The 24,804-nt window shown below is 36.7% G+C and overlaps 1 protein-coding gene across 1 annotated transcript in view; it reads right to left on the bottom strand.

Annotated features, from left to right (window-relative positions):
* Positions 1-1,301: 1,301 nt before the first annotated feature.
* Positions 1,302-24,804, bottom strand: part of tmem125a (transmembrane protein 125a) — a 39,313-nt gene continuing 15,810 nt past the window's right edge. The window contains exons 2-5 of the mRNA XM_030132202.1: positions 21,522-22,033; positions 14,660-14,662; positions 3,733-5,116; positions 1,302-1,568 (exon numbers count right to left, since the gene is read on the bottom strand). Of these exons, the coding sequence (XP_029988062.1) occupies positions 4,032-4,730 (699 nt within the window). The 5' untranslated portion in view covers positions 4,731-5,116; positions 14,660-14,662; positions 21,522-22,033 and the 3' untranslated portion in view covers positions 1,302-1,568; positions 3,733-4,031. The remainder of the gene's footprint in view (positions 1,569-3,732; positions 5,117-14,659; positions 14,663-21,521; positions 22,034-24,804) is intronic.

Here is a 24,804-nt window from a genome sequence, read left to right as displayed (position 1 = left end):
AGTTGGTGGCCAGAATTTTAAAGATCATGCAAAAATGAACAACTATTGAATTCTAACCTTATTAAAATTGTGAAAAATAATATGAAGTTTTTTAACACAAAGTGCAAAGTGTGCCTAAAAGGCGCACCTGGATACCGGAGGGTTAACTTGATCTTGACAAACAGATTCATTTAAATCCAAATGTTCACCCTTTTAGATAAAGTCAATTTATTATGTGTCCTTAAAAATACCACAGCCCAGGGTAACAAGCTCTTGCACAGTCTTTGTGGTGCTCTGCCAAAGCCGAATTACACATGCAGACCATGAGTAACATTGTCTTTCTGTCTGTCTGACCAGTGCAAGTCCAGTATTTACTTTGACTTTTGCTCTGATTGTGTTTTATTCACAAGCTCCTGGAGAAAACAGGTTTGTCTGTGACCTGTCCAATAGCTGATACCAGACTGGAGGAGTCAAACGCTCTTATCTGTGCTTTTGGGAGGTAAATGTTTGTCTACTGAACTTGATAAGAGTGATGACACTGAACCATATGATACATACACATGTCATTAAACAAAACAACTGAACAACAAGCAGCTGAAAAGCTCAGCAGGGCTACAAGGCATGGTGTTAATTCTTTGTCATTTCCGCACTAGAACTGATCATTTTACGCTAAGCAGTCGTCATTTAATAGCAAAAATAAAGAATAACAGAAAAAAGAGCTGCAAAATTCACAGTTGAGACAAGACTGTGTTGTTGCACAGAAACATGAATACATTCTAAAGTGCTGTGATGTCAAATCTCCAACAATCATGTTGTCTTGTATCATGTGCACAGGCAAATATTACAGTGAAGTTTTGATCTGGTCTATCACAAACACCACAATCCTACTGCATTAATTATGTAAAATTATTACCAAAAAAACAAGTTAAAAAAAAAAAAAAAAAAAAAAAAAAATGAGATCACAAGGAGAATTCAGTCCAATAAGCTGTTACAATATCAGGAGTTCAGCCAAGAGGAGCCTTTCATCCTCTGACCGTTTGGACTCAGACGTGTATTAGTCTGCGGAATATTTTCATCTCTTCATGTAAACACAGACAGAGTGAGGATTTTTCCAAGAATCAAGGAAAGATTATACTTTATCACCCGTTCTGTAACTGCCGTTTACATATTAACCATTTTATTCACAATGACAGAGCAGGTAGTAGTCAGATGTGTGGCTCAAGGACACTTAAACAGGAAACATGATCATTAGGTTCACTATATAAGTATGATCATCCATTTGTAAAACTAAATATTATCTGTTCAGTCTTTTGCTTACAACGTTTTTTCTTTAAACCCATCCTAAGGAGAGGAATTTAATATAAATCACATCCATTTGTCTCGTTAAGTTTGGTCACACGAGGCCTTCACATCCAAATCCGCTGCTGATCCAGATAAACAATCGCATCAAGTAGAGTCTGTTTTTTCAGCAAAAGTGTGTGCTTTTTAGTTTGGAGTAAAAATAAAACGCTGTTGTTCTATTTCAAATACAGATTACATGTAAAGTACATGCTACAGTCTCTCAGACTCTCAGCTGCAGTGTGAACCAACTATCACCAGGTGTCAAACATGTGGCCCGGGGCCCAAATCCGGCCCGCCAAAGGGTCCAGTCCGGCCTTTGGGAGGAATTTGTGAAATGCAAAAATTACACTGATATTAACAATCCTTTTAGTTCAGGTTCCACATTCAGACTAATTCAATCTACAGTGGGCAGGACCAGTAAAATACTATCATAATAACATATAAATAATGACAACTCCATTTTTTCTCTTTGTAAATGTAAATATTTTCATGTATTTACACTAAAACAGAGTAAAATTTCGCAAAAATTGTGAATAACCTGAACAAATATGAACAACCTGAAATGTCTTAAGAGAAGTAAGTGCAATTTTAACAAGATTCTGCCTGTTATCTAAATGTTTTGTGTATTTGTAGAGCCACAGTGATTTGTAAGCAGTGTTGGGAATAACGGCGTTAAAAATTGTTTTCCAGTAACAGGTAATCTAATGAAGTACTGTTTGAAATGTTACAACACCGTTACTGTTACCGGTAGTGAAATGTGGTGCGCAGTTTAACCTAGGGGAGGAGTTGTCAGTGAGAGTCCGACTGACTGGAATGGAGATATTATCTACAGGGAGGAGCGACTGAAAAAAGTGGAGGAGCATGTTCTTCCTATAAATGCAGATCCCCTTAAATGGTGGAAAAGCTGGGCCCTGGTGGACCCCAGCCGGGCCCTGGTGGACCCCAGCCTCACCACAGTCATGGTATTCAGTACTTGTCTGCTGTTCTGCTCTATGCAACTGGCCTGTGAAACACGCCCAAAAATCAGTTTCCTTTTACATATTTGAAGGTTTTTTTTTAAAAAAGTAATGCAATAATTACTTTCCCTGGTAACTAATTACATTTATAAAGGAGTAATTCCGTTACTAATTTGATTACTTTTTGGGAAAGTACACTACCAGGCAAAAGTTTGGACTCACCTTCTTATTTAAATGACATGAGATGGACCACAGATGGCCAACAAGTGCTCAGCATCATTTGGAACTCCTTCCAGACTTTTGGAAAACATTTCAGGTGATTACCTCATGAAGCTCATCGACAGAATGCCAAGAATGCACAAAGCAGTAATAAAAGCAAAATGTGGCTATTTTGAAGAATCTAAAATATAAAACATGCTTTGAGTTTTGTCACATCTTTTTAAACTACATAATTCCATATGTGTTCATTCATAGTTTTGATGCCTTCAGTGAGAATCTACAATGGAAATAGTCATGAAAATAAAGAAAAAACAGGTGAGTCCAAACTTTTGCCTGGTAGTGTAACTAGTAACTATAATTGATTACTTTTTTTTTTTTTAACCCTTTCATGCATAGTGGTCACTACAGCGGACAGTTACTCTACAGCTTTAATCTTGTATATTCATGGGTTTTGTTGTTTTAGTTCCATATCAACCAACACAGTGGACACTTATGCATCATCTCATAAACTGCAATTCATACCATTATTGTAACTTTGATGTTCTTTGTTTGGTTCTTGAGTGGAAATCAATTGATCATATTTATTTTTTGCAGATTATTTCCATGAAGTGAGTAATAACTAGTGTTAGAATATGTTAAAATGTGAGAAAACATCAGATTAGCTGCATTACACATGGTTTCATTTCACTGTTTTCATATCACTTTATGATATTGAGTTTTAAGTACATGTTTCTTTGCTTCAAGAATAAAATTCATGGTGTAGCTGAGGGGACATTCTTATAACTCCATGAAAAACAGGTTGATTTAAAAAAAAAAAAAAAAAAAAATTCAATCCCATTGTTTTTTTTTTTTTCATGCCTAAAGAGGAATAAAAATACTCAGGAAAAAAAAAATCTTGATTAAGGTTCTCATAATTCATGCATGAAAGGGTTAAAGTAATTTGCCCAACACTGTCTGTAAGTTATAATGTACATATGTAAATAATAAACCGAGGCATAATATTGTTAAAATGACACTTATTTTTTTCAATTTGTTCATATTATCCACATTGTTTGAAAGGATAGTTTCTAGATATAAACCTTCTCATAATGTAAATTTACTCTTTTTTTGCTCTAAAACATAGAGAAAAGTTTGGAGGTGACGTTATTTATATATTATTATGTTATTATTTTACTGGTTTGGCCCATTTCAGATCAAATTCAGTGGAATTTGGCCCCTGAACTAAAATGAGTTTGACACCCCTGGCCTACACTCTCACAGTCTGCTCCTTTGGCTATTACTTTCACCCTTGTTCTCTTTGACAGTTTATTACTAACATCTTAATAAAGCAGACATTACTCATTCCACTCGTTTCTCTTTCTTCAAACACACTCTAATCAGCTGGTGATAAAGCAAAAGCATGTAAGAAATGGATCTTTGTTTAAACCAGATTTCTTGTAATGTTTGGACAAGAAGCTCGCTCTAATTTACTTGAGGCTAAATGATCTGACACAGAGAGTCCAGGGCCAAAATACACAGCTTTAGTGTGGGTACATATCAGATGAGGTTAGCCAGACTGGACGTGGTCTCTCTGCGAGCCTGGCGGTCCATGTGTCCAGAGACAGTGAAGATATTCAAAACCCGGTCTACCAGCCTTCGTCCGTGCCTTGTCCTCTCTAGAAGGACCACCACAACAGAGTATATTCCCACACCCACCACTGCAGCGCCTCCTCCAGCGAGTAAAACCACTCCAGAGATGTACATGTCATTGAGGGCTTGTCCGGGCTTCGGCATGTGGTTTGCCAAGGCCAGTCGTAGTAGAACCCCTCCGCAAATCAGCAGCGAGAGCCCAGTGATCAAAACCACAAGGAGATCTGATAAACCGCCACTTTTCAGCATGTCGATCCGCTGTCTGCTGCGAACGCAATTCATGTCCTGGACTGCAGAGCTGAGCAGCTGCTTGAGGAGGACCCCCAGGGCCAGCAGGCAGAGGGCCGTCCCCGCACCCAGCCTCCATTCGCTCGACACGCTGGTGGTGGTCGAGAGAAGGCCCACTCCGCCCAGCCCACAGCCCAGGATCAACAGCACAGCCACGCAGTAGCAGAGCACAGACTTCCCTGGATCTCTGAACCACCACAGCTCCACCTGCTCCTCCAGGATGCTGTGCTGAATCTGAGCCGGGTCAGCCGGACCGTTGAGGCCCGACCCGGGGCCTCGGTGGTCCCTCAGGGGGGGAAAGTTATCCAGTTCAGGCATCCTGCTGCCTCTCCCACCCTGATGTGTAAGGCCGCCACCACCACAGACAAAACTCAATCCTTTGGTTTGAGAAATTTACCCAATGGCCAGTCTTTCACTTCAAATATAATCCTGAAAATCTGAATATTAATATGAGCTGTGACTGACAGGAAATGAGTGGAATGCGCTTAAATGCTTGACTGAGCCAGGTGTACTGTAGATATCTTCAGTTTGGCTTGTACATAAATGATCCAAATGGTACACAAGCCAAGTCAATTCAGGCGTCTTTGTTCTGTGTAAATGAAAATCCGTACAGATTGTTGTCCTTGTTCCTTCATCGACATCCAATCAAAACAATCACATATCCAGAGAATGTCTCGTTTTGTTTGCAGAATAGCAGCAGTCACCTGGAAGAGAAGACACGTTATGCTAGTTTATATGAGCACTAAAAACTGTTTTCACTCACACAAAAATATCAGTTTGAGAAACATGATTTTTTTCCATTATCTTCAAATGAGAGACTATTATAAAGGGGAAATACAGGTGGGACCCTCCATGGAAGAGAGCGATGTGGTTCAAATCATGACTAAAGCATATAAAGATAGCAATATTAGGCAAGGCAAGGCAAGTTTATTTGTATAGCACATTTCAGCAACAAGGCAATTCAAGGTGCTTCAGACAGGACATTGAAATAAAAGAAACAAAAAGAAACACATTTAAAACATTATAAAAGAAACATGTAAAAGGTGATTAAAAACAGCAAGTAAGAAAACAACACATAAAATCAAAAAAAAAAAAAAAATAGAATAAAATAAAATAAAAATAAAAACACACATATTAAAGTAAGAGTTGCAGTGCAGAGTTTCAAAGAGAATATAAAATTTAAAAAGTCCAAAGCCTTTTAGTCAAAGGCAGCAGTGAACAGGTGAGTCTTTAACCTTGACTTAAAAGAACTCAGACACTCAGCAGACCTGATATTTTCTGGTAGTTTGTTCCAGATATATGGAGCATAGAAACTGAACGCTGATTCTCCATGTTTAGTTCTGACTTTGGGAACACAGAGCAGACCTGCACCAGATGACCTGAGTGGTCTGGATGGTTCATACTGGACTATTATACTGGACATACTATTAGGATAATCTCAGCATTATATAGAGCTTTAATAAATCTCGATAAGCAAACAACTTACTATGTAAAAGTGAAATGGGAAAGAGAATTTGACATAGAAATTGATGATATAGATTGGCTAAACATGTGGAAATTACTTCATACAACTACTAGCTCTCGGACATGGAGGGAATTTGCCTGGAAAAACCTTATAAGATTTTTTATTACACCCAAGTTTAAAAGTAAACAGTTACAGAGGCATCAGGAATGTTGGAGAGAATGCGGGGAGATGGATGTTGACCATTGTAATGTTTTTTTGGAAATGTTTAAAACTTTCGGAATGTTGGGAAATGATCTGCAATGTCCTATGTCAAGTATTAGGATACACAATTCCAAAGAAACCTGAAATTCTTTATTTATGCAACTTGGGTGATGGCACTATATGTGAATACGATAAATATTTGGTAAAGGTGATGCTGATAGTTGCAAAAAAATGTATAACAAGGAATTGGGGGAAGATGAACGTACCATCAAAGGATCAATGGATAAATACGATTGAGGACATATTTCTAATGGAAAAACTAACACACAGATCTAGACTACAAGAACCACAAATGAACAAAAAGTGGAAAAAACGGACATTATATAAGCAAAATAATTGATAAGACTGTGCTACCCAGACTTATTCATGTTGTTGTGTTTTCTTTTTGTTGTTGTTCTTTTAAAACTAATAAAATATAAGTTAAAAAAAAAAATGTTTTCACTCATACAAATCTGTAAAAAAATAAAATAAATGTTCGAATACAGGTGTCAAACATGAGGCCCCGGGACCAAATCTGGCCCGCCAAAGGTTCCATTCTGGCCCGCAGGATAAAAGTCCAAAAATGAACCTGAACAGTCCAGGTTGTCCAAATCATTTTGGTTCAGGTTCCACATACAGACCAATGTGATCTCAAGTAAAAAAAAACAACACAATAACCCATAAATAATGACAACTACAAATTTTCTTTGTGAAAAATTATGTGGAAAAATATAAGTGAAAAAAAATAACATTACACTGTGAAAATATTTACATTTACAAAACTATTCTGTCACAATAAAACACAAATAAATGCATAAATAAAAGCAAAGATGAACAACCCAAAATGTGCAATTTGAAAAATATTCTGCCTGTTACTAAATGTTTGGTGCATTTATGGATCCACTGTGATCTGTTGTGATTGTTGTGTTAATAGTAACAGATGGAATATTGTAGAAATTGTTCAAATTTTAGTTCCAAACTCCAAAATTTTAACAATATTCTGCCTGTTACCAAATGTTTATGTAACACTGTGTGTAAATGTACATGCAAAAATAATAAGTCGAGGCATAATATTGTTAAAATTGCACACATTTTTCAAATGAAATTTCTGTTTTTTCATGTTATTCACATCTTTTTTGTAAAATGCAAATATTTTCATAATTTAATTGGGGGTTTTTTGTACTAAAACAAAATGAAAAACTTGGATTTGTCATTATTTACAGGTTATTAAGTCATTATTTTACTAGTCTGGCCCGCTTGAGATCAAATTGGGCTAAATATGGACCCTGAACCAAAATGAGTTTGACACCCCTGTTCTAATATAATCAGATGAAACCTTGCTGGCGGTCATGCTGCAAGATTTCTATATTTTTAAGTTATAGTGTTTGACCTGCTCATGGTGCTTTTGGTATGTATGTGAATATATACTGTCCATTCACAACAATGTATAACTCACTTAACCCTTTATCGGGCAAGTGACTGATTTTGGTCATTTACACATGCATTACAAGACACTCACAGCAATAGTTACAGTGAGGACAGTGAGTCAACAATGTCAGGTCCAATGTGGTCTACAGGGTCTGTAAGGTCCACCCCTGCATGAACAGTGAGTGGACCTGCTTTGTTAGGTACCATGAAGTAATGGTACTGTAAGGCTCAGAAGTTAAAGTAATTTATGTTGAAGAAATACAAGGTTTAACAGTGAAATAAATCACAAGTAATAAGTTAATTCATGTATTTGTTAAAAATATATATATATAGACAGTGTTTACCCAAATAACTATTTACATTTATATTTGCAGAATTATTATTTACACATTTACACATCTGTCTAAATCCTGCTGTCTCATTTCATAAAGAATGAGCCATTAACCACCAATGAATTCTCATGTTACAGTATTAATGTAACAAATGATGTTCAAAGGGATAATGCGGATGTAGACAGGGGTCTGCGTCAGCACTTATGTTGGTCGAATGTTCTAAAAGTGATGTTCTAACGCAGTGGTTCCCAACCTTTTTTTGGCTCGTGACACCATTTTAACATCACAAATTTCTGGCGACCCCAGACATTTAAAACAGAGACTTTTTTCTTTTTTTTTTTGCTAAAATTAATTTGTTTTTGATCATGTAATAGTTTGCTATACTATGTTGGAAATAAACATTTATTTTAGATGGCATTTAGTCTATATAATGTATATTATTATTATGGACGGAGGCAGAAAAGCCAGGTGTAGATTACTGCACAAAGGGAGAATTTTATTTTCCTTGGTCAGGATATGTACAGTCAGTCCAGCTGTGATTTACAATTAATACTGAACAAACAAGAACTGAAAATATGAATTATGAAAGAGCTGCAGCATCTGAAACTGACCACAATGAACATTTGAAAGATAAACAGAACCACAGTGCTTCAGTTTCAGCTTCACAGTTTGTCATGTCTTTTCTGGATTGTGATTGTCTCTCTCAACTCACCATGTATTTTTTATTTGTAAGATTTTTATTTTTATTTTTATCAATTACTAGAAATTTCAGGCAACCCCACGTGGGGTCCCGACCCCAAGGTTGAAAAACACTGTTCTAATGTTCTAAAATACAATAAGGTTTTTCCCAGGATTATCACAGATTTTCCCAGGATTATCTCTGGACCTGCTGCGGTGGTCCTGCCTCTCTCCTGCCTTCATCATCATCACCACTCACTTATCCTCAACTGCCTCCATGTGTCTCCCCCTTCTCCCCCTCTCCCCCAGTCTCTATCTCTATCACTCTCTCTTTTTCTCTGTCTTTACACTCTCTCTTTAACCCCAACTGGTCAAGGCAGTTGTCCATCCTCCAGGAGTCTGGGTCTGCTCGAGGTTTCTGCTCTTAAAGGGAAGTTTTTCCTCACCACTGTCACCAGTCACAAGTGTTTGCTCCTGGAGGATTCTGTTGGGTTTCTGGAAATTGGCTTAGAGTCTGGTTTTGACCAACTCTATATATAAAGTAACATGAGATAACTTTTTTGTTGTGATCTGGCACTATGTACAGGGTGGGGAAGCAAAATTTACAATGAACATTTAGTTGTTTTTTCTCAGCAGGCACTACATCAATTGTTTTGAAACCAAACATATATTGATGTCATAATCATACCTAACACTATTATCCATACCTTTTCAGAAACTTTTGCCCATATGAGTAATCAGGAAAGCAAACGTCAAAGAGTGTGTGATTTGCTGAATGCACTCGTCACACCAAAGGAGATTTCAAAAATAGTTGGAGTGTCCATAAAGACTGTTTATAATGGAAAGAAGAGAATGACTATGAGCAAAACTATTACGAGAAAGTCTGGAAGTGGAGGAAGCAACAAAAAACGTACCAAAGCTCTCAAATTCAAAATCCTAAAGGATCCAACCAAATCCATGAGAAAAATGGCAATTGAACTTGAGGTAGACAACAAGACCGTTAGAAATGCAGTAAAATATGATTTGAAGTTAAAATCTTACACAAGAACACCAAAACACTTGTTGACAACAGCAACAAATCCAACTTTAGCAATTTTTGGGAATCATGTTTATGGCCGCCTTCTAGCCCAGATCTAAACCCTCTGGATTCTGCTATTTGGGGCGTTTTAGAACATGCTACCAATAGAACATCACACAGCAATGTCGACTTTCTTAAAGATACTATTAAAAAAGAATGGGAGAAGTTGTCACCCGAATATTTGAGGAACACTTGCGCAAGTTTCAGGAAGCGTGTGAAGGCAGTTATTGAGAAAGAAGGAGGACACATAGAATAAAAACATTTTCTATTATGTAAATTTTCTTGTGGCAAATAAATTCTCATGACTTTCAATAAACTAATTGGTCATACACTGTCTTTCAATCCCTGCCTCAAAATATTGTACATTTTGCTTCCCCACCCTGTAAATAAAATTTGATTGAGTGATTTGATTGGTTTTCTCCTGTAAGTCGCTTTGGAAAAAAGCATCTGCCAAATGCATAAACATAAACATAAACATGTTCCTAGCATTTCTCATGTGTTTCTCTAGTTTATTTTTTGTTTATATATATATATATATATACACTTCTTGGATTTATTTTATTTTTTGCCACTTACGGGCAATAAACCAAATATGGGAACTTCATTGACTTTTCACCATAACAAGAAAAAATTTTGAAAAATTTCACAAAAGTAAAGTTTTGTTATGATGTTTGAAATTCAGAGTATTTCCATCAGTGCCCTATAAAGGGTGAAAAGCCTGTTTCCAGTGGGAATCATTTCAATGTAACACACAACAATGGCAGTTGATGGCAGAAGTTAAACCAGATTATGGTCAGAAAACAGCAAAGGTAAGACACAATTCAGGATCCTTGCTTCATAATGCAATCTTTATTTTTGGTCTTATTTGTCTCATTCAGTGACTTTTAGTGGCACAGAAATAATACTTGTAATGTTGGATGTGCTTAGTGTTAAAGTTTGTCACATTGGTTTGTAGATTTATGAATGAGTTTTTAGGTGACATTCTTCTGTTCACATGGATGTATAGAATGTGTATGTTGCTGCAAGTGTTGCATAGTTTTACTGTGGTCGCGCAGATGGAACTATGACTGCCTCAGGTACAACTGGGCTTAAGTGGGTACAGAACTGTCAGCTCATCTTAGAATATTAAATGGTTAGAAAAAGAGGATTATGTTTGTGGTTAGGGAAGGATATCAAGACCTTAAAGGGGCTGTGTGTTGTATTTGTATTTAGAAAAAAAGTAAATGATTAAAAAAAAAAAAAAAAAAAAAAAAAAAAATAGCATTAAAATGTTGAAATAAAAGCACTAGATATTACATTTATGGGTGGATTTAAGTGACCACTAGAGGGAGTAGTGAGTTACTCTACTGGTCTCCAATAGTGAGGAAAACTAACACTACGAGTTGGGATGAGAACCACCAGGAAACAACTTTTAAAGCTACATTACATTACACTATAATTTGCATAATAGCTTCAGAGCCATAATGTAAATGATCAGCTGATGCGGCACTTGATGACTGTAAGACACAGTGTTTTTTTGACCGACTCCAAAATAAGCAGCTATGAGTTTTACTGAAGACGAAAGATGCAAATGTAAATGGGTGCTTCTATGAAACTGGTACGTAAAAGCAGGACAGAGGGGCTAAAAATTCAAACCAGATGTAGACTAATGTTATGAAGCAAGTTTGGAAGCACTTTGGGTCTGTTTTAAAAATAAATATTTACTGAGATAAAAGAGAAACTATTTTTCAGATAAAACACGTATTTTTATTCAAAAATCTGCATGTAACACGGAAAAAAGGACACAAAAATTATGCGCTACTATTTTTTTATCAAATATCTCTTTATTCTCTCAGAGGTGCATTTTGGGAATCACAAAAATGACCTCTGTTGCAAAATCAATCGCAATTTATTTGTATTTAAATGGGCAGGTTCAGCATGTAACTCGAGGGGACGCGATGGGTTACACACAAACCTGGAATGAGACTGCAGATTCATGAAAAACCTGCATGTCTGGATTAGAAAAAACCACCAGGATGGTCACATTTAACCCAGTGTCTTTATTTATAGCGGTATATAAGACCATTTCAAACCATGTTTTCCAGATAAACACCTAGGTAGCTTTTCATGTCCAAATTTTGGTCCTATTTTTGGCCCTAATATTTGATTAAAAATTTGTCAATTCTGGGATGGCTCAGAGAAAGAGTATAATTTTTTTTGCATTTATCTGAGGTCATCATTAGGTACATCCTGGGGGGAAATATGTCTAAATTTTTCTTTTATTATTGGGTCTAAAAACCTGGCAAAGTACCAGATATCAAAATAAGCCCAGTTTCATGGAAAGACTCAAATATATTAAAAATTGACAATGAATGAAGCTCTGGGTTTTGTATATTAACCACCCCACCACTGAACCACTTCCTGCCAACTGAAGGAAGGCAAAAAAAAAATGGCAGATGAATTGATAAACTGATCATTGACTTTGTATGGCTGCTACATTGGCCAGGTCTCCCTTACAAAAGAGATTCCTAATCTCTATGGGGCTTCCTGGATAAATAAAGGTAAAATAAATAGCGCAGACCTCCGCTAAGGCAAATCACCCCCCCCCCCCCCCCCCACACACACACACACACACACATACACACGATCACCACCAAAATTTAATAACACTGGGTTACAAAAAAATGTTTTTTGCAAGTTGTCTAGGTTTTTTCAACTGAATGAGGACCATTTTGCACCGCTAAATCCAAAAATGACATCTGTTTTTCTCAATCAGGTCAGGGTTTTTTTGCTAATTTGATTTTGAAAAATCTGATCTTCTCACAAAATTGATTACATTTTTGTGACTTTATCAGTTGATTTTTTTATATACAGGGTGGGGAAGAAAAATGTACAATATTTTGAGGCAGGGATTGAAAGACAGTGTATGACCAATTAGTTTATTGAAAGTCATGAGAATTTATTTACCACAAGAAAATGTACATAATAGAAAATGTTTTTATTCTATGTGTCCTCCTTCTTTCTCAATAACTGCCTTCACACGCTTCCTGAAACTTGCGCAAGTGTTCCTCAAATATTCGGGTGACAACTTCTCCCATTCTTCTTTAATAGTATCTTCCAGACTTTCTTGTAATAGTTTTACTCATAGTCATTCTCTTCTTTCCATTATAAACAGTCTATATGGACACTCCAACTATTTTTGAAATCTCCTTTGGTGTGACGAGTGCATTCAGCAAATCACACACTCTTTGACGTTTGCTTTCCTGATTACTCATATGGGCAAAAGTTTCTGAAAAGGTATGGATAATAGTGTTAGGTATGATTATGACATCAATATATGTTTGGTTTCAAAACAATTGACGTAGTGCCTGCTGAGAAAAACAACTAAATGTTCATTGTAAATTTTGCTTCCCCACCCTGTAGTTCTCACCCAAAATAGGTTTTAAGAGAAAAAAAATCATTTTCTAACAGGATTCCCGTTAGGTACAATGGTGTATTCACCGCAGATGTAGCAGAATACGTCAGGCTTATTTTTGCAAGATCTTCTGGTCGAAGCCATTTCATTCACCTGTAATATTAAAAAAAACATTAATCATGAATTGGCAAAAGTAAAATCTTCAGAACTCGTTTATTGCAAGAAATATGAAAGAATTTTGTATCATATGATGTGAAAATGCCCATAAATGTAAGCAAAAATGTTAAAAAGCCAATATGTAGCATAGTTCAGAAAGTTGACCTGATTGAGCAAAATGAATGTGATTTTTGGATTCAGCACACCAAAATTATCCTAAATCAGCTCAAAAAACTGAAACAATAAATTTGTTGTTGACCAGTGCAATTTGTTCTTTGTGCCAGTATCAACATTTCCTGAAAATTTCATCCAAATCTGTCCGTAACTTTTTTAGTTATCTTGCTAACAGACAAACAAACAAATCCTGATGAAAACATAACCTTCGCCCTTCCTTGGTGGAGGTAATAAATAAATAAAAAATGCATCTGTTGTTTTCAGAAATGCACAATAGCGTTCTTTCTGGCGACTGTGTAATGGAATGCGATCCGAGCGAATGGCCAGAGATGCAGTATTATTTTAAGCACATGAGGTCAATAAAGCCGGACTTTTCAGCTTAAGTCACCCTTTGAAATTTCCAGCTTGTGCACGAACAGTAGTACAGTGCAGTAAGTAGTGGATAAAATCCATCAAATTAAAGATGCATACGCACTTAGAGTTTGTACTTCCTCTAAACTCCAAACTTGCTGTTTTGACTGTGTAAAAAACTTGGTGTGCTGACATTGGCAACCTTTTCTATCTGTCATTATCACTATGCTAATGAGTTGCCACTACAGAGGCGGCTGCAGAAAACAAGCATCAGCTGCCGATAGAATAAACAATGGCAATCCACACACTCACAAACACACACAGCTAATGCACAGATGTAAATTTTCTTTCTCATCCTCCCAAACGTACTCCCACACGAGCTCAGCCCGTGAGTCCTCTGATGTGAACCCTCGAGTATCTTGAGTCCAGATAATCTTCTCCCCCCCCCCCCCCCCCCCCCCCCCCTTACATGTGCAGAGCTATGAGTTTTAACATATATCAGGTAAAGGCTCATTACACTTACAAGTTTTATTATTTCCTGTTATATCCCCTTCCTTCCATTCTTTAAATATCGGCCTTACCTCAGCACATTTATTCTCTATACTGTAGTTTGTAACCTCATCACATCTCTGGAATACAATCATGTAAACATACAACACACACCTACACTCACAAACACTCCAACAACCTCAAGGTTATGGCTGTCGACAGCTTGTCTTTAAAAACCTGTCAGTGGCTTTATTTCTATCAAAGTCAGCAGAGCACAGCACAACCCCCGGTCGCCCCAACACAGCCTGACAGGAGTTACGGCTTGTCCTCACAGACTGTGGAATTTAGGAACACAAACGCCGCGACACAAAATGCTAAATATGTCATTTTAAACAAGCACGGCATCATTTTTCTATCAGTCGTGAAAATCGAGTTTTTATTTATTTATTTAAACCGCAGGACCTTCTGAAATCTGTTAGATTAATGTGATGGAAAATGGAAAGACAAACAACCTCCAACATTTAAATCTTGGTTTCTGGATGTTTTCCATGATTTAACATTGCAAATATATTAGATATTCTATAAGAGGATGTGCCAATAAGTTTTACAGTGCCTAGCAACCTGTTCTGAATCACATAAAAGAGGGAGATACTTCACTTATTCCAGAGTCGTCTTATTAATACGAGTCTGTGACGAATATGTGTTCCTTATTTTTTATTTCTTTATTATTATTATTGTCAATTATCATCTTTTTTATGGTGCAACAGGGTGGGAATGTTCATGGGTTTGGGCATAAGACAGTGTTTTTCAGCCTTGGGGTCGGCTGAAATTTCTATTAATTTATTCATTTTCTGAACCTGCTTTATCGTCACTAGGGTCACAGGGGTCACTTGGAGCCTATCCCAGCTTCTTATGGGCGAAGGCAGGGTACACCCTGGACATTTCACCAGTTCATCGAAGGGCTGACACTTTTTTTTTTTTTTTTCGATTATGAAATTTCTAGTAATTGAAAAAAACAACAACAACTTACTAACAAAAAATATACGGTGAGCTGACAGAGAAAATCACAATACATAAAAGACAAGACAAACTCTGAAGCTGAAACTGAAGCACTGTGGTTCTGTTTATCTGTCAAATGTTCATTGTGGTCAGTTTCAGATGCTGCAGCTCTTTCATAATTTATAGTTTGAGTTCTTGTTTGCTCAGTATTAATTGTCAGCCTTGTAAATCCAAGCTGGACTGACTGTACATATCCTGACCAAGGAAAATAAAATTCTCACTTCGTGCAGTAATCTACACCTGGCTTTTCTGCCTCCTTCCATAATAATATACATGATATAGACTAAATGTCCTCTAGAATTAACGTTTTTTGTAACATACTATACCAAACTATTACATGATCAAAAACAAATTAATTTTAGCAAAAAAAAAAAAAAAGTCTCAGTTTTGAAAGTCTGGGGTCGCCAGAAATTTATGATGTTAAAATGGGGTCACGAGCCAAAAAAGGCTGGGAACCACTGGTATATAGGGATGTAACGATATGAAAATTTCATATCACAGTTATTGTGACCAAAATTATCACGGTTATCATTATTATCGCGGTATTATTGAAATTGTGCTCAAAATGTTCAAAAAGCACTTATACACATATTGAAATAATTTAACCAAGTTGTATTTTGAAAAAAAACAAAAACAACAATGAAAAAAACAAATAAAATAATTGGCACAATGTTGGCAGACACATTCAAATATTAACCCTTAGTGGTCTGAGCCTATTTTGGCCATTTTCAGTCCTTTTGATTTTGCCTTTATATACTATATAAACAAATGTTTACTATACCCATGTTTGGTATGTTTTTTTTTCAGCACAACTTCATCTATATCATCTGCCTATTATTTTTTCACTTTAACCTACTATACCAACACAAAAGGCCAGAAAACACACAAAAAAATATAAAATCCAATTTAAAAAATGTATATAATCTATTGCATAAATAGCACAAAGATGCTTAACAAACCTTTTCAAAGACTTTAAAAGTGAATATTGGTTCTAAATATTAGGTATATAAAATTAAAATTGTAATAAATTAAAACTATACTCAAATATTTGACATTAAAGCAGATCTTTACATAGGCCTTTTCTCTGGATAACTGCGGTAATCAAACACAGTTATCATGATAATTCGAATTTAAACGGTAATACTAACCGTTGGCAATTTTACCATGGTTTATCGTTATACCGGTAATCATTACATCCCTACTGGTGTAAAAACAAACAAAACAAAAACAATGACTGTATTATGCTTTTCTGGATGACTCACTATGTAATAAAATTAATGTGACGGAAATAAATTCTTATCCGTCTTCTTCCCGCTGTTTGGAAAAGACTATAAACTAAATGCAAGATCACATTTCTTATTAGTGCGGACAGGTATCGCCTCGTGCCGGAGCTGAGCAGTAACACTGTGACACAGGGAGATATGAGGTGCATACACAAGGTGTGAAATGAAGAGTGAGGTAATTACAGGAGGAGGAGGGGTGTTTATTGGCAACATGCTGTTCTGGAGGCTTTTCACATCCTGTATCTGATGGATGATTATACATTGTGTGGCGTGTATGTTTTGCAAGACCGGTTGTAAATGAGTAGCGAAAAGTGAATTTACGCATGTGTGTCAATGTGTTTAATCTCTACCCATGTGTTTGTGTATAATGCATCAAATGACACAGATGAAGCTGCACTTGTTATGTGTGTGAAGCATGTGTGTGTGTGTCGAGTCACTAATTAATCCCAACTGGTTTGAGCCGAGTGTCACTGGAAGGTAGCGCCACAGAAATAGCACAGTAATTGAGGTACGTGTCTGTATGTTTTTTTAGTCGGAGACACAGGCGCCAAAGGTGTTAAGGTGACGAAAACAATATATGAGTACACTACCATTATCAAAACTTTGTCTTATTAAGGTTTGGAGAATACCACCTGCTTTGTATGGCTCAGGATAATAAAAGCCCAGTCTTTGTTTCTTTGTCTTTGGGGAGCACGCACTAAAGAGTAACAGCTAACAACTGGGTGATAGAGCGAGAGGCAATGGCACGCAACAGAGATCATAAGATGAAATCGAACCTTTAACGACAGAACTATATCTTACTCCGTGTTGTTTCTCCATTGTGGGATTGGCTACAGACACAGACAAACACTGAGCTGCTGAGCTGTATCTGCCTTTACCCTTTTATCACTTATATGACCTCTAGACTCTGCCATATCAGCCGTGTCATATTGGCCTCATAAATATCTTTACAGAAGCACTGACTCACTGCTTCAGTCTCCTCTGACCTCCTTTTAAGCCACGGAAAACTGGTACCAAGGCACAAACAATTTACACAACATCACAGCTCAGTATTTCCACCGACCGTATCATTCTAGAGATGAAAATTTAAGCAGTTTACTCAGGAAGGAGATTGATAATGATGATGATGCACTAAAACAGGGTCCACATTCAGCTAAATTTGATCTAAAGTGGTGCCGGACCACTAAAATAATAACATAATAATATATAAATAATGTCAACTCCAAACTTTTGTCTATGTTTTAGAGTGAAAAAAGTAAAATTACATCATGAAAATGTTTCCATCTACAAACTATCCTTCCAGACAATGTGAATAACGTGAACAAACTGAAAAAAATAAGTGTAATTTTAACAATATTATGCCTTAGTTTGTCATTTACACGTTTACATTATAACTTATAGATCACAGTGGATCTACAAATACACAAAACATTTAGTAACCGGCAGAAGATTGGTAAAATTGCACTTACTTCTCTTAACCTTTAGGGATCCGAGCCTATTTTGGTTGTTTTTGAGTACTTTTGATTTTACCTGTATATACTATATACAGAAATGTTTACTATACCCATGTTTGGTATCTTTTTTTTTTTTTTTTCAGCACAACTTCATCTATCTCATCTATTATTTTTTTCACTTTAAGCTACTTTATCAACAGAAAAGGCCAAAAAACACAAAAAAAAAAGTAAAATCCGATTTGAAAAATGTATATAATTTATTGTATAAATAACATGATTATTTATGGTTATTGATGGTTAACGAACCATTTCAAAGACTTGAAAAGTGAATTTTGGTTCCAAATATTAGGTTTATAAAATTAAAATTGTAATAAATTAAAACTACACTCAAATATTTGACATAAAAGCAGATCTTTACAAAAGCGCTTTATCCAGTTTTCTTACCCCCCCGGTCCTCACGGTTTCTGCATCTGGTTCAGGTGGGGTTATTCTCGCCCTTACCTGTAATGCTAATGCAGTCTATGGATTAGACTCCGCAGATTCAGCCAGTTTTTTCCGTTTAGAAAAAGGACAAAAAATTACGTAGATATGGTCAGAAATATAACGCCCGTTCCACCTCATTTTCATATTTTTACTCACGATTGTTTGCTCTGAGTTCAAACCGTCATATCTCCGGTTGTATTTGCTCTATTGACATCGAATGAAAGAGGGAGAGTGTTTCAAGTCCGCACTTTTGAATGCAATTCACCCCAGTGGTCGACGTGACCGACTTCCAACGCTATGACGTGTTGAATATGTCATGTGATTCAGTCACGAGGCCGTGACTGTGGACCCCTAAGGGTTAAGACACTTCAGGTTGTTCATATTTGTTCAGGTTATTCACATTTTTTGTGAAATTATACTTTGTTTTAGTGTAAACAAATGAAACTATTTACATTGACAAAGAGAACAATTTGGAGTTGTCATTATTTCTATGTTGTCATGATAGTATTTTATTGTCCCTGCCTGCTTGAGACTGAATTGGTCTGAATGTGGAACCTGAACTAAAAGGATTGTTCATATCTTAGTGTAACTTTTACATTTCACAAATTCATCCCAAGGGCCAGACTGGACCCTTTGGCAGGCCAGATTTGGCCCCCGGGCCGCATGTTTAACACCCGTGCACTAAAAGTTAAGTTATACTTCTGATTTTGACATGTTTGGGAAAATGCAGTTTTTCAGTTTTAACGCCCAAGCTGAGGATTTTCACACAACTCCCACAACGGTCTTTACATATTCATAAAATATGGATCCGCAGATGTGCTACTGTATCAAACAGTAAAAAAGACTTCACAGTCGATAAACACTATTCTCGATTATCCACTTTATCCCTTCATTTGGTTAAATTAGGGGTTTTTGGATTGACAACCCATACCTCGACATTATCAAAGTGAAATCCTTTTTTCATGACAGCTTATCAAAAATGTGACAATTAGACATGGCGATAGAAAGTATCTCACAGAGTCTACAGGAAACTGCACAAGTGATCATTATCGCAATTTATCTGAAAATGCATTCTATATCTGAAGAAAATCCTAAATGGGCTGCTTTTAAGTGACATGAATAATAAGTGTGTCCTGAAAGCTCAACCCTGCAGTTACAACCGAAATGAGGGAAGACAGGCTGGCGCTAACACTCCAAACGTTCTCTGTTATGGTAATGCACTGAGAGTAATGATGAAAAATCCTGAAGATAATCGTAAACCTTGGACATAAGAGTATCATCCCCCCCTCAATCGCTCTCTCTCTCCATACCTCTTCTAAGTTTTCAGCCTACAAGGTCACCAGAAGAGCTGTGCTTTGGAGTAAAAAACACTATACTGCACTCCAATTACCTGGGAAGCTTTGGGACTCCGGTATTCCCCCCTCTGTTATGTTGGCCTGCCGAATTCATTTCACTGGCCATTAGTGTCTTATCTTATCGTTGATGCTTGGATCTTTTAAAATTGGTCGTCTGGCATTAAATGCTAATCTGAACGCCAGTCAGCAGAGTAGGTTAGAAGACAACGTCAACAACCGGAATAGCTGAAATTGAGCTTTTGATAAAAATTTGCGCAGCCTCAGGAAGCAGTTTTAGCCAAATAAGTGAAGCAAAAAACAAAAAATTGGACTTTAAGCAGATGTGTGATTTGTTTTGCAGAGGTTTGTTTTTGCAGTGTGTTTTATGCTGGCGTTCACGCTCCCAAGGAAGCTCTTAATGCAGTGTTTTTCAACCTTGGGGTCGGGATCCCATGTGGGGTCGCTGGGAATTCAAATGGGGTCGCCTGAAATTTCTAGTAAAATAAACAGAAACAAGAAAAAAAACTACTTACTAATAAAAAATATATGGTGAGTTGAGAGAGACAATCCCAATACATAAAAGATATGACAAACTGAAGCTAATACTGAAGCACTGCGGTACTGTTTATCTTCCAAATGTTCATTGTGGTCGGTTTCAGATGCTGCAGCTCTTTCATAATTCATAGTTTGAGTTCTTGTTTGTTCCGTATTAATTGTCAGCCTTGTAAATCCAAGCTGGACTGACTGTACATATCCTGACCAAGGAAAATAAAATTCTCACTTTGTGCAGTAATCTACACCTGGCTTTTCTGCCTCCGTCCATAATAATATACATTATATGGACTAAATATAATGTTTATTTGCAACATAGTATAGAAAACTATTACATGATCAAAAAGCAATTAATTCAAACAAAAAAAAAAAAGTTTGTTTTGAATGTCTGGGGTCACCAGAAATTTGTAATGTTAAAATGGGGTCACGAGCCAAAAAAGGTTGGGAACCACTGTCTTAATGTATTTCGTTTTCATTGTCAGAAAAAGTCCTCTTCAGATGTGTACATATTTAATAAGCCATGCTCAGGTGTGCCAACTGAAATGAAAAGAGCAGCTTGTTTACTCTGGTCTAAAAAAAAAAAAAAGAATCCCTCTTGTGTGTTTATTTGCATTTTGAAATGACATTTTTCCCCTTTCCTAATTCATTCAGATCACAGAGGCCAGAGGGGAACCAAAGTATGGCACTCAAAATAAATCTTCTGTGCTGTTTGGGATAACTTCGGCAACACTTCAGCCTGAGGTGTGGGCTTCTCCCTCTATATTTTCCACACATAGTCATATGTTTTCCTGCTTTTTTTTTTTTTTTTTTTTTTTCTGATAAAGTACTTTTTATATTTGTGATTTTTTTTTTCAACATTCACATCTTCTCTCCTCTCAAGCAAAGAAAAAGATATGTCAGAGAAATCTAATGAAAGAAAAAAAAATATGTCAGGCACAATTTAGAGAAAGTAAATGAGGTCCCGCTGCTCCTGCTGCAGAATTTTTTTTTTTTTTTGCTGTGTGCGCTTACATCTGAGGACCTGGGGTTAGGCTGAAGGCTAGTCCACAGGAGACTGGGTGATGTGTTGCCGTGGTGACAAAGCAATACTCTACCTCTCCGTCCTGTCTTCCACTTCGACACACACACACACAAAAAAAAACAACAAAAAACCTCCCACTCCTCTAGTCAGGCGTTGATTCTTTTGGCATCCCCACGGGCGAGAAGAGGGGTCAGGGTTGGCTCCATCTGTCTATGAGATGGGCATTGGTGCCAAGCGCCACGGGGGCTGGAGGGAGAGGAAAGAGGGCTTGTGTGGAGTGGGAGGGTAACGGATGTTTCTGAGCTGTCATCTGGGACTCCAAATGGGGCAGAGGCCGAAGCTGAAGCTCTGACTGAGCTGCTGAAGAGACCAGGATAGGGACGAGGCATTACAGGAGACGGAGATAGTAGATGGGGGATTGTGCTGAGACTGGTCTTGGGGGTTGCGATTGTTGGGTGGCAAAAAAAAAAAAAAAAAGCTGTGACGCTGAATAGGTCTTTATGCAGACAAGCTGGATGTTTCTTTCTTCTCTACAGTCACAATGGACAGCTGAGACACTAAGAGAGCCTCACTCTGTCGGAAAACAGTGAAGAGACAATGGGCATGTCAGTGTCCCTGTCCACTCTCTGCAAAGGCTCACAAGAGAAAACCTACAACAGAGCGAGAGAAAAAGAGAACTTAACATTATCTGCACATACACTAAAGCAGGGGTGTCAAACTCATTTTCTTTCAGGGGCCACATTCAGCCCAGTTTGATCTCCAGTGGGCCAAACCAGTAAAATAACACTGGGTTACAAAAAATGTTTTTGCAAGTTGTCTAGGTTTTTTCAACTGAATTAGGACCATTTTGCACCGCTAAATCCAAAAATGACATCTGTTTTTCTCAATCAGGTCAGGTTTTTTTTGCTAATTTGATTTTGAAAAATTTGATCTTCTCACAAAATATAATAATTAATACCAAAATAAGATTGGTAAGCACACTTTATGAAACTTGTGACTTGATTCCTGTTAGGTACAATGTTGTATTCACTGCAGATGTAGCAGAATACATCAGGCTTATTTTTGCAAGATCTTCTAGTCGAAGCCATTTCATTCACCTGTAATATTAAAAAAAACAATCATAAACTGGCAAAAGTAAAATCTTCAGAACTCGTTTATTGCAAGAAATATGAAAGGATTTTGTATCATATGATGTGAAAATGCCCATAAATGTAAGCAAAAATGTTAAAAAGCCAATATGTAGCATAGTTCAGAAAGTTGACCTGATTGAGCAAAATGAATGTGATTTTTGGATTCAGCACACCAAAATTATCCTAAATCAGCTCAAAAAACTGAAACAATAAATTTGTTGTTGACCAGTGTAATAGTATAATAGCCTATAAATAACGACAACTCCAAATTTTTTAGTGCAAAAAAAAAAAAACATTAAATGATGAAACTATTTCTATGCAAAACAAAAAAGATGTGAACTGGAAAGGCACTCGGAGAGCGCAGACCTCCGCCAAGGCAGATCAGTGCCCCCCCCCCCGATCACCACCAAAAGTTAATCATTTGTTCCTTGTGCCAGTATCAACATTTCCTGAAATTTTCATCCAAATCCATCCATAACTTTTTGAGTTATCTTGAACACAGACAGACAGACAGACAGACAAAACAACACCGGCAAAAACATAACCTCCTTGGCTGAGGTAATAACTAGAAAAAAATGAAATTTCTGAAGAAAAATAAGTACAATTTTATCAATATTATGCCTCAACTTATGATTTCTACATGCGAATTACAGACCAGATCTACCAAGGCTCAAAACAGGCAGAAGATTGTTAAAATTGCACTTATTTTTCTTTTGACATTCCAGGTTGTTCATATTTGTTCAGGTTATTGACATTTTATTGTTAAAGGATATCATAATTTAATGTTCTTTGCAATAAATCAAAGAGAAAAAATTGGTGTTGCCATTATTTAGAGGCATAATATCATATTATTTTTCTCATATTAAACCAAGAAGAAAATTTGGAGTCATTATTTCTAGGTTATTATGCAATTATTTTTTAGTTTGATGCCCTTGACTGTTAATATCTTCAGGGTAATTTTTGCATTTTGCACTTTGTAAATTCATCTCATGGGCCAGATTGGACCCTTTGGCGGGCTAGTTTTGGCCCCCGGGCCGCATGTTTGACACCTGCACTTTAGTGCACATGTGGCCCAGGGGCCAAAACCAGCCCGCCAAAGGGTCCAGTCTGGCCCATGAGATGAATTTGTGAAATGCAGAAAGGACACTGAAGATATTAACAATCAGGGATGTTCAAATAATTTTAGGTCAATTCAACCTAAAATAGGTCAGAGCAGTAAAATACTATCATAATAACCTATAAATAAAGAAAACTGCAAAAAAAAAAAAAAAAAAAAGGAAAATTACACAAAAATGTTTACATTTACAGACTGGCTTTTTACAAGCAAAATGTAAATAACCTGAACAAATATGAATAACCTCAAATATCTTTAAGAGAAGTATGTGGAATTTTACCAATATTCTGCCTGTTACTAAATGTTTTGTGTATTTGTAGATCCACTGTGATCTGTAAGTTGTAATGCACATGTGTAAATGATAAAATGAGGCATAATATTGTTAAAATTGTACTTATTTTTCCTAAGAATTTCCAGCTTCATATTTGTTCATGTTATGTTCAATTACAGTTTGTAGATGTAAGCATTTTCATTATGGAATTTTACTTTTTTCACTCAAAAACATAGAGAAAATATTGGAGTTGATATTATGTATAAGTTCTTATCCTATTATTTATATTATTTTACTGGTCCGGTCCACTTTAGATCTTATTAGGCTGAATGTGGCCCCTGAACTGAAATGCCTTTGACACCCCTGCACTAAAGCCAGAGAAATAGCATACTTATTTAGCCCCCCTCTGTATTCCCACATAATTACAGCTCGCATCTTTTCACAAGCAGCTGCGCCCTTTAAATATCAAAGATCTATTGAAACTCATGTGTGATTATCAACCTAAGCCAAATGAGAAATAAAGGACAGAAGTATATAGGTGCTGCAATAAAAAGTATACATTCTCTTTATACTTTTTTTTTTTTTTTTTACCCTAAATCTGGATTAAACTGAATCCAACTGCACCCAAAGACACCGATTTTGGCACTTTTTCCACTGTCAAATACAGCAGTGAAAGAAATGCAGCTGTGTCATGCATGTTCCAACTACCGGTGGCCCTGAGATTTCATGCCACCGGATGTTTCCAGATGGTGGATAGATACATGAATTGTCAGCAGACTGTCTAGGCCAATAGCAAGTCTGACAAACCAGTACAGCTGCTTCTCTCTTGCTTTTTTTTTTTTTTTTTTTTAAATCTTCTATTATTTGAGCATATTGCTCCATGAATTTGGCCAACAGAGTGTTCTG

Source organism: Sphaeramia orbicularis, chromosome 4 (genome assembly GCF_902148855.1).
Source record: "Sphaeramia orbicularis chromosome 4, fSphaOr1.1, whole genome shotgun sequence".
Lineage (NCBI taxonomy): Eukaryota > Metazoa > Chordata > Actinopteri > Kurtiformes > Apogonidae > Sphaeramia > Sphaeramia orbicularis.
Note: the sequence above shows the minus strand (reverse complement) of the source record. Positions and strands in the feature narration are given on the sequence as shown.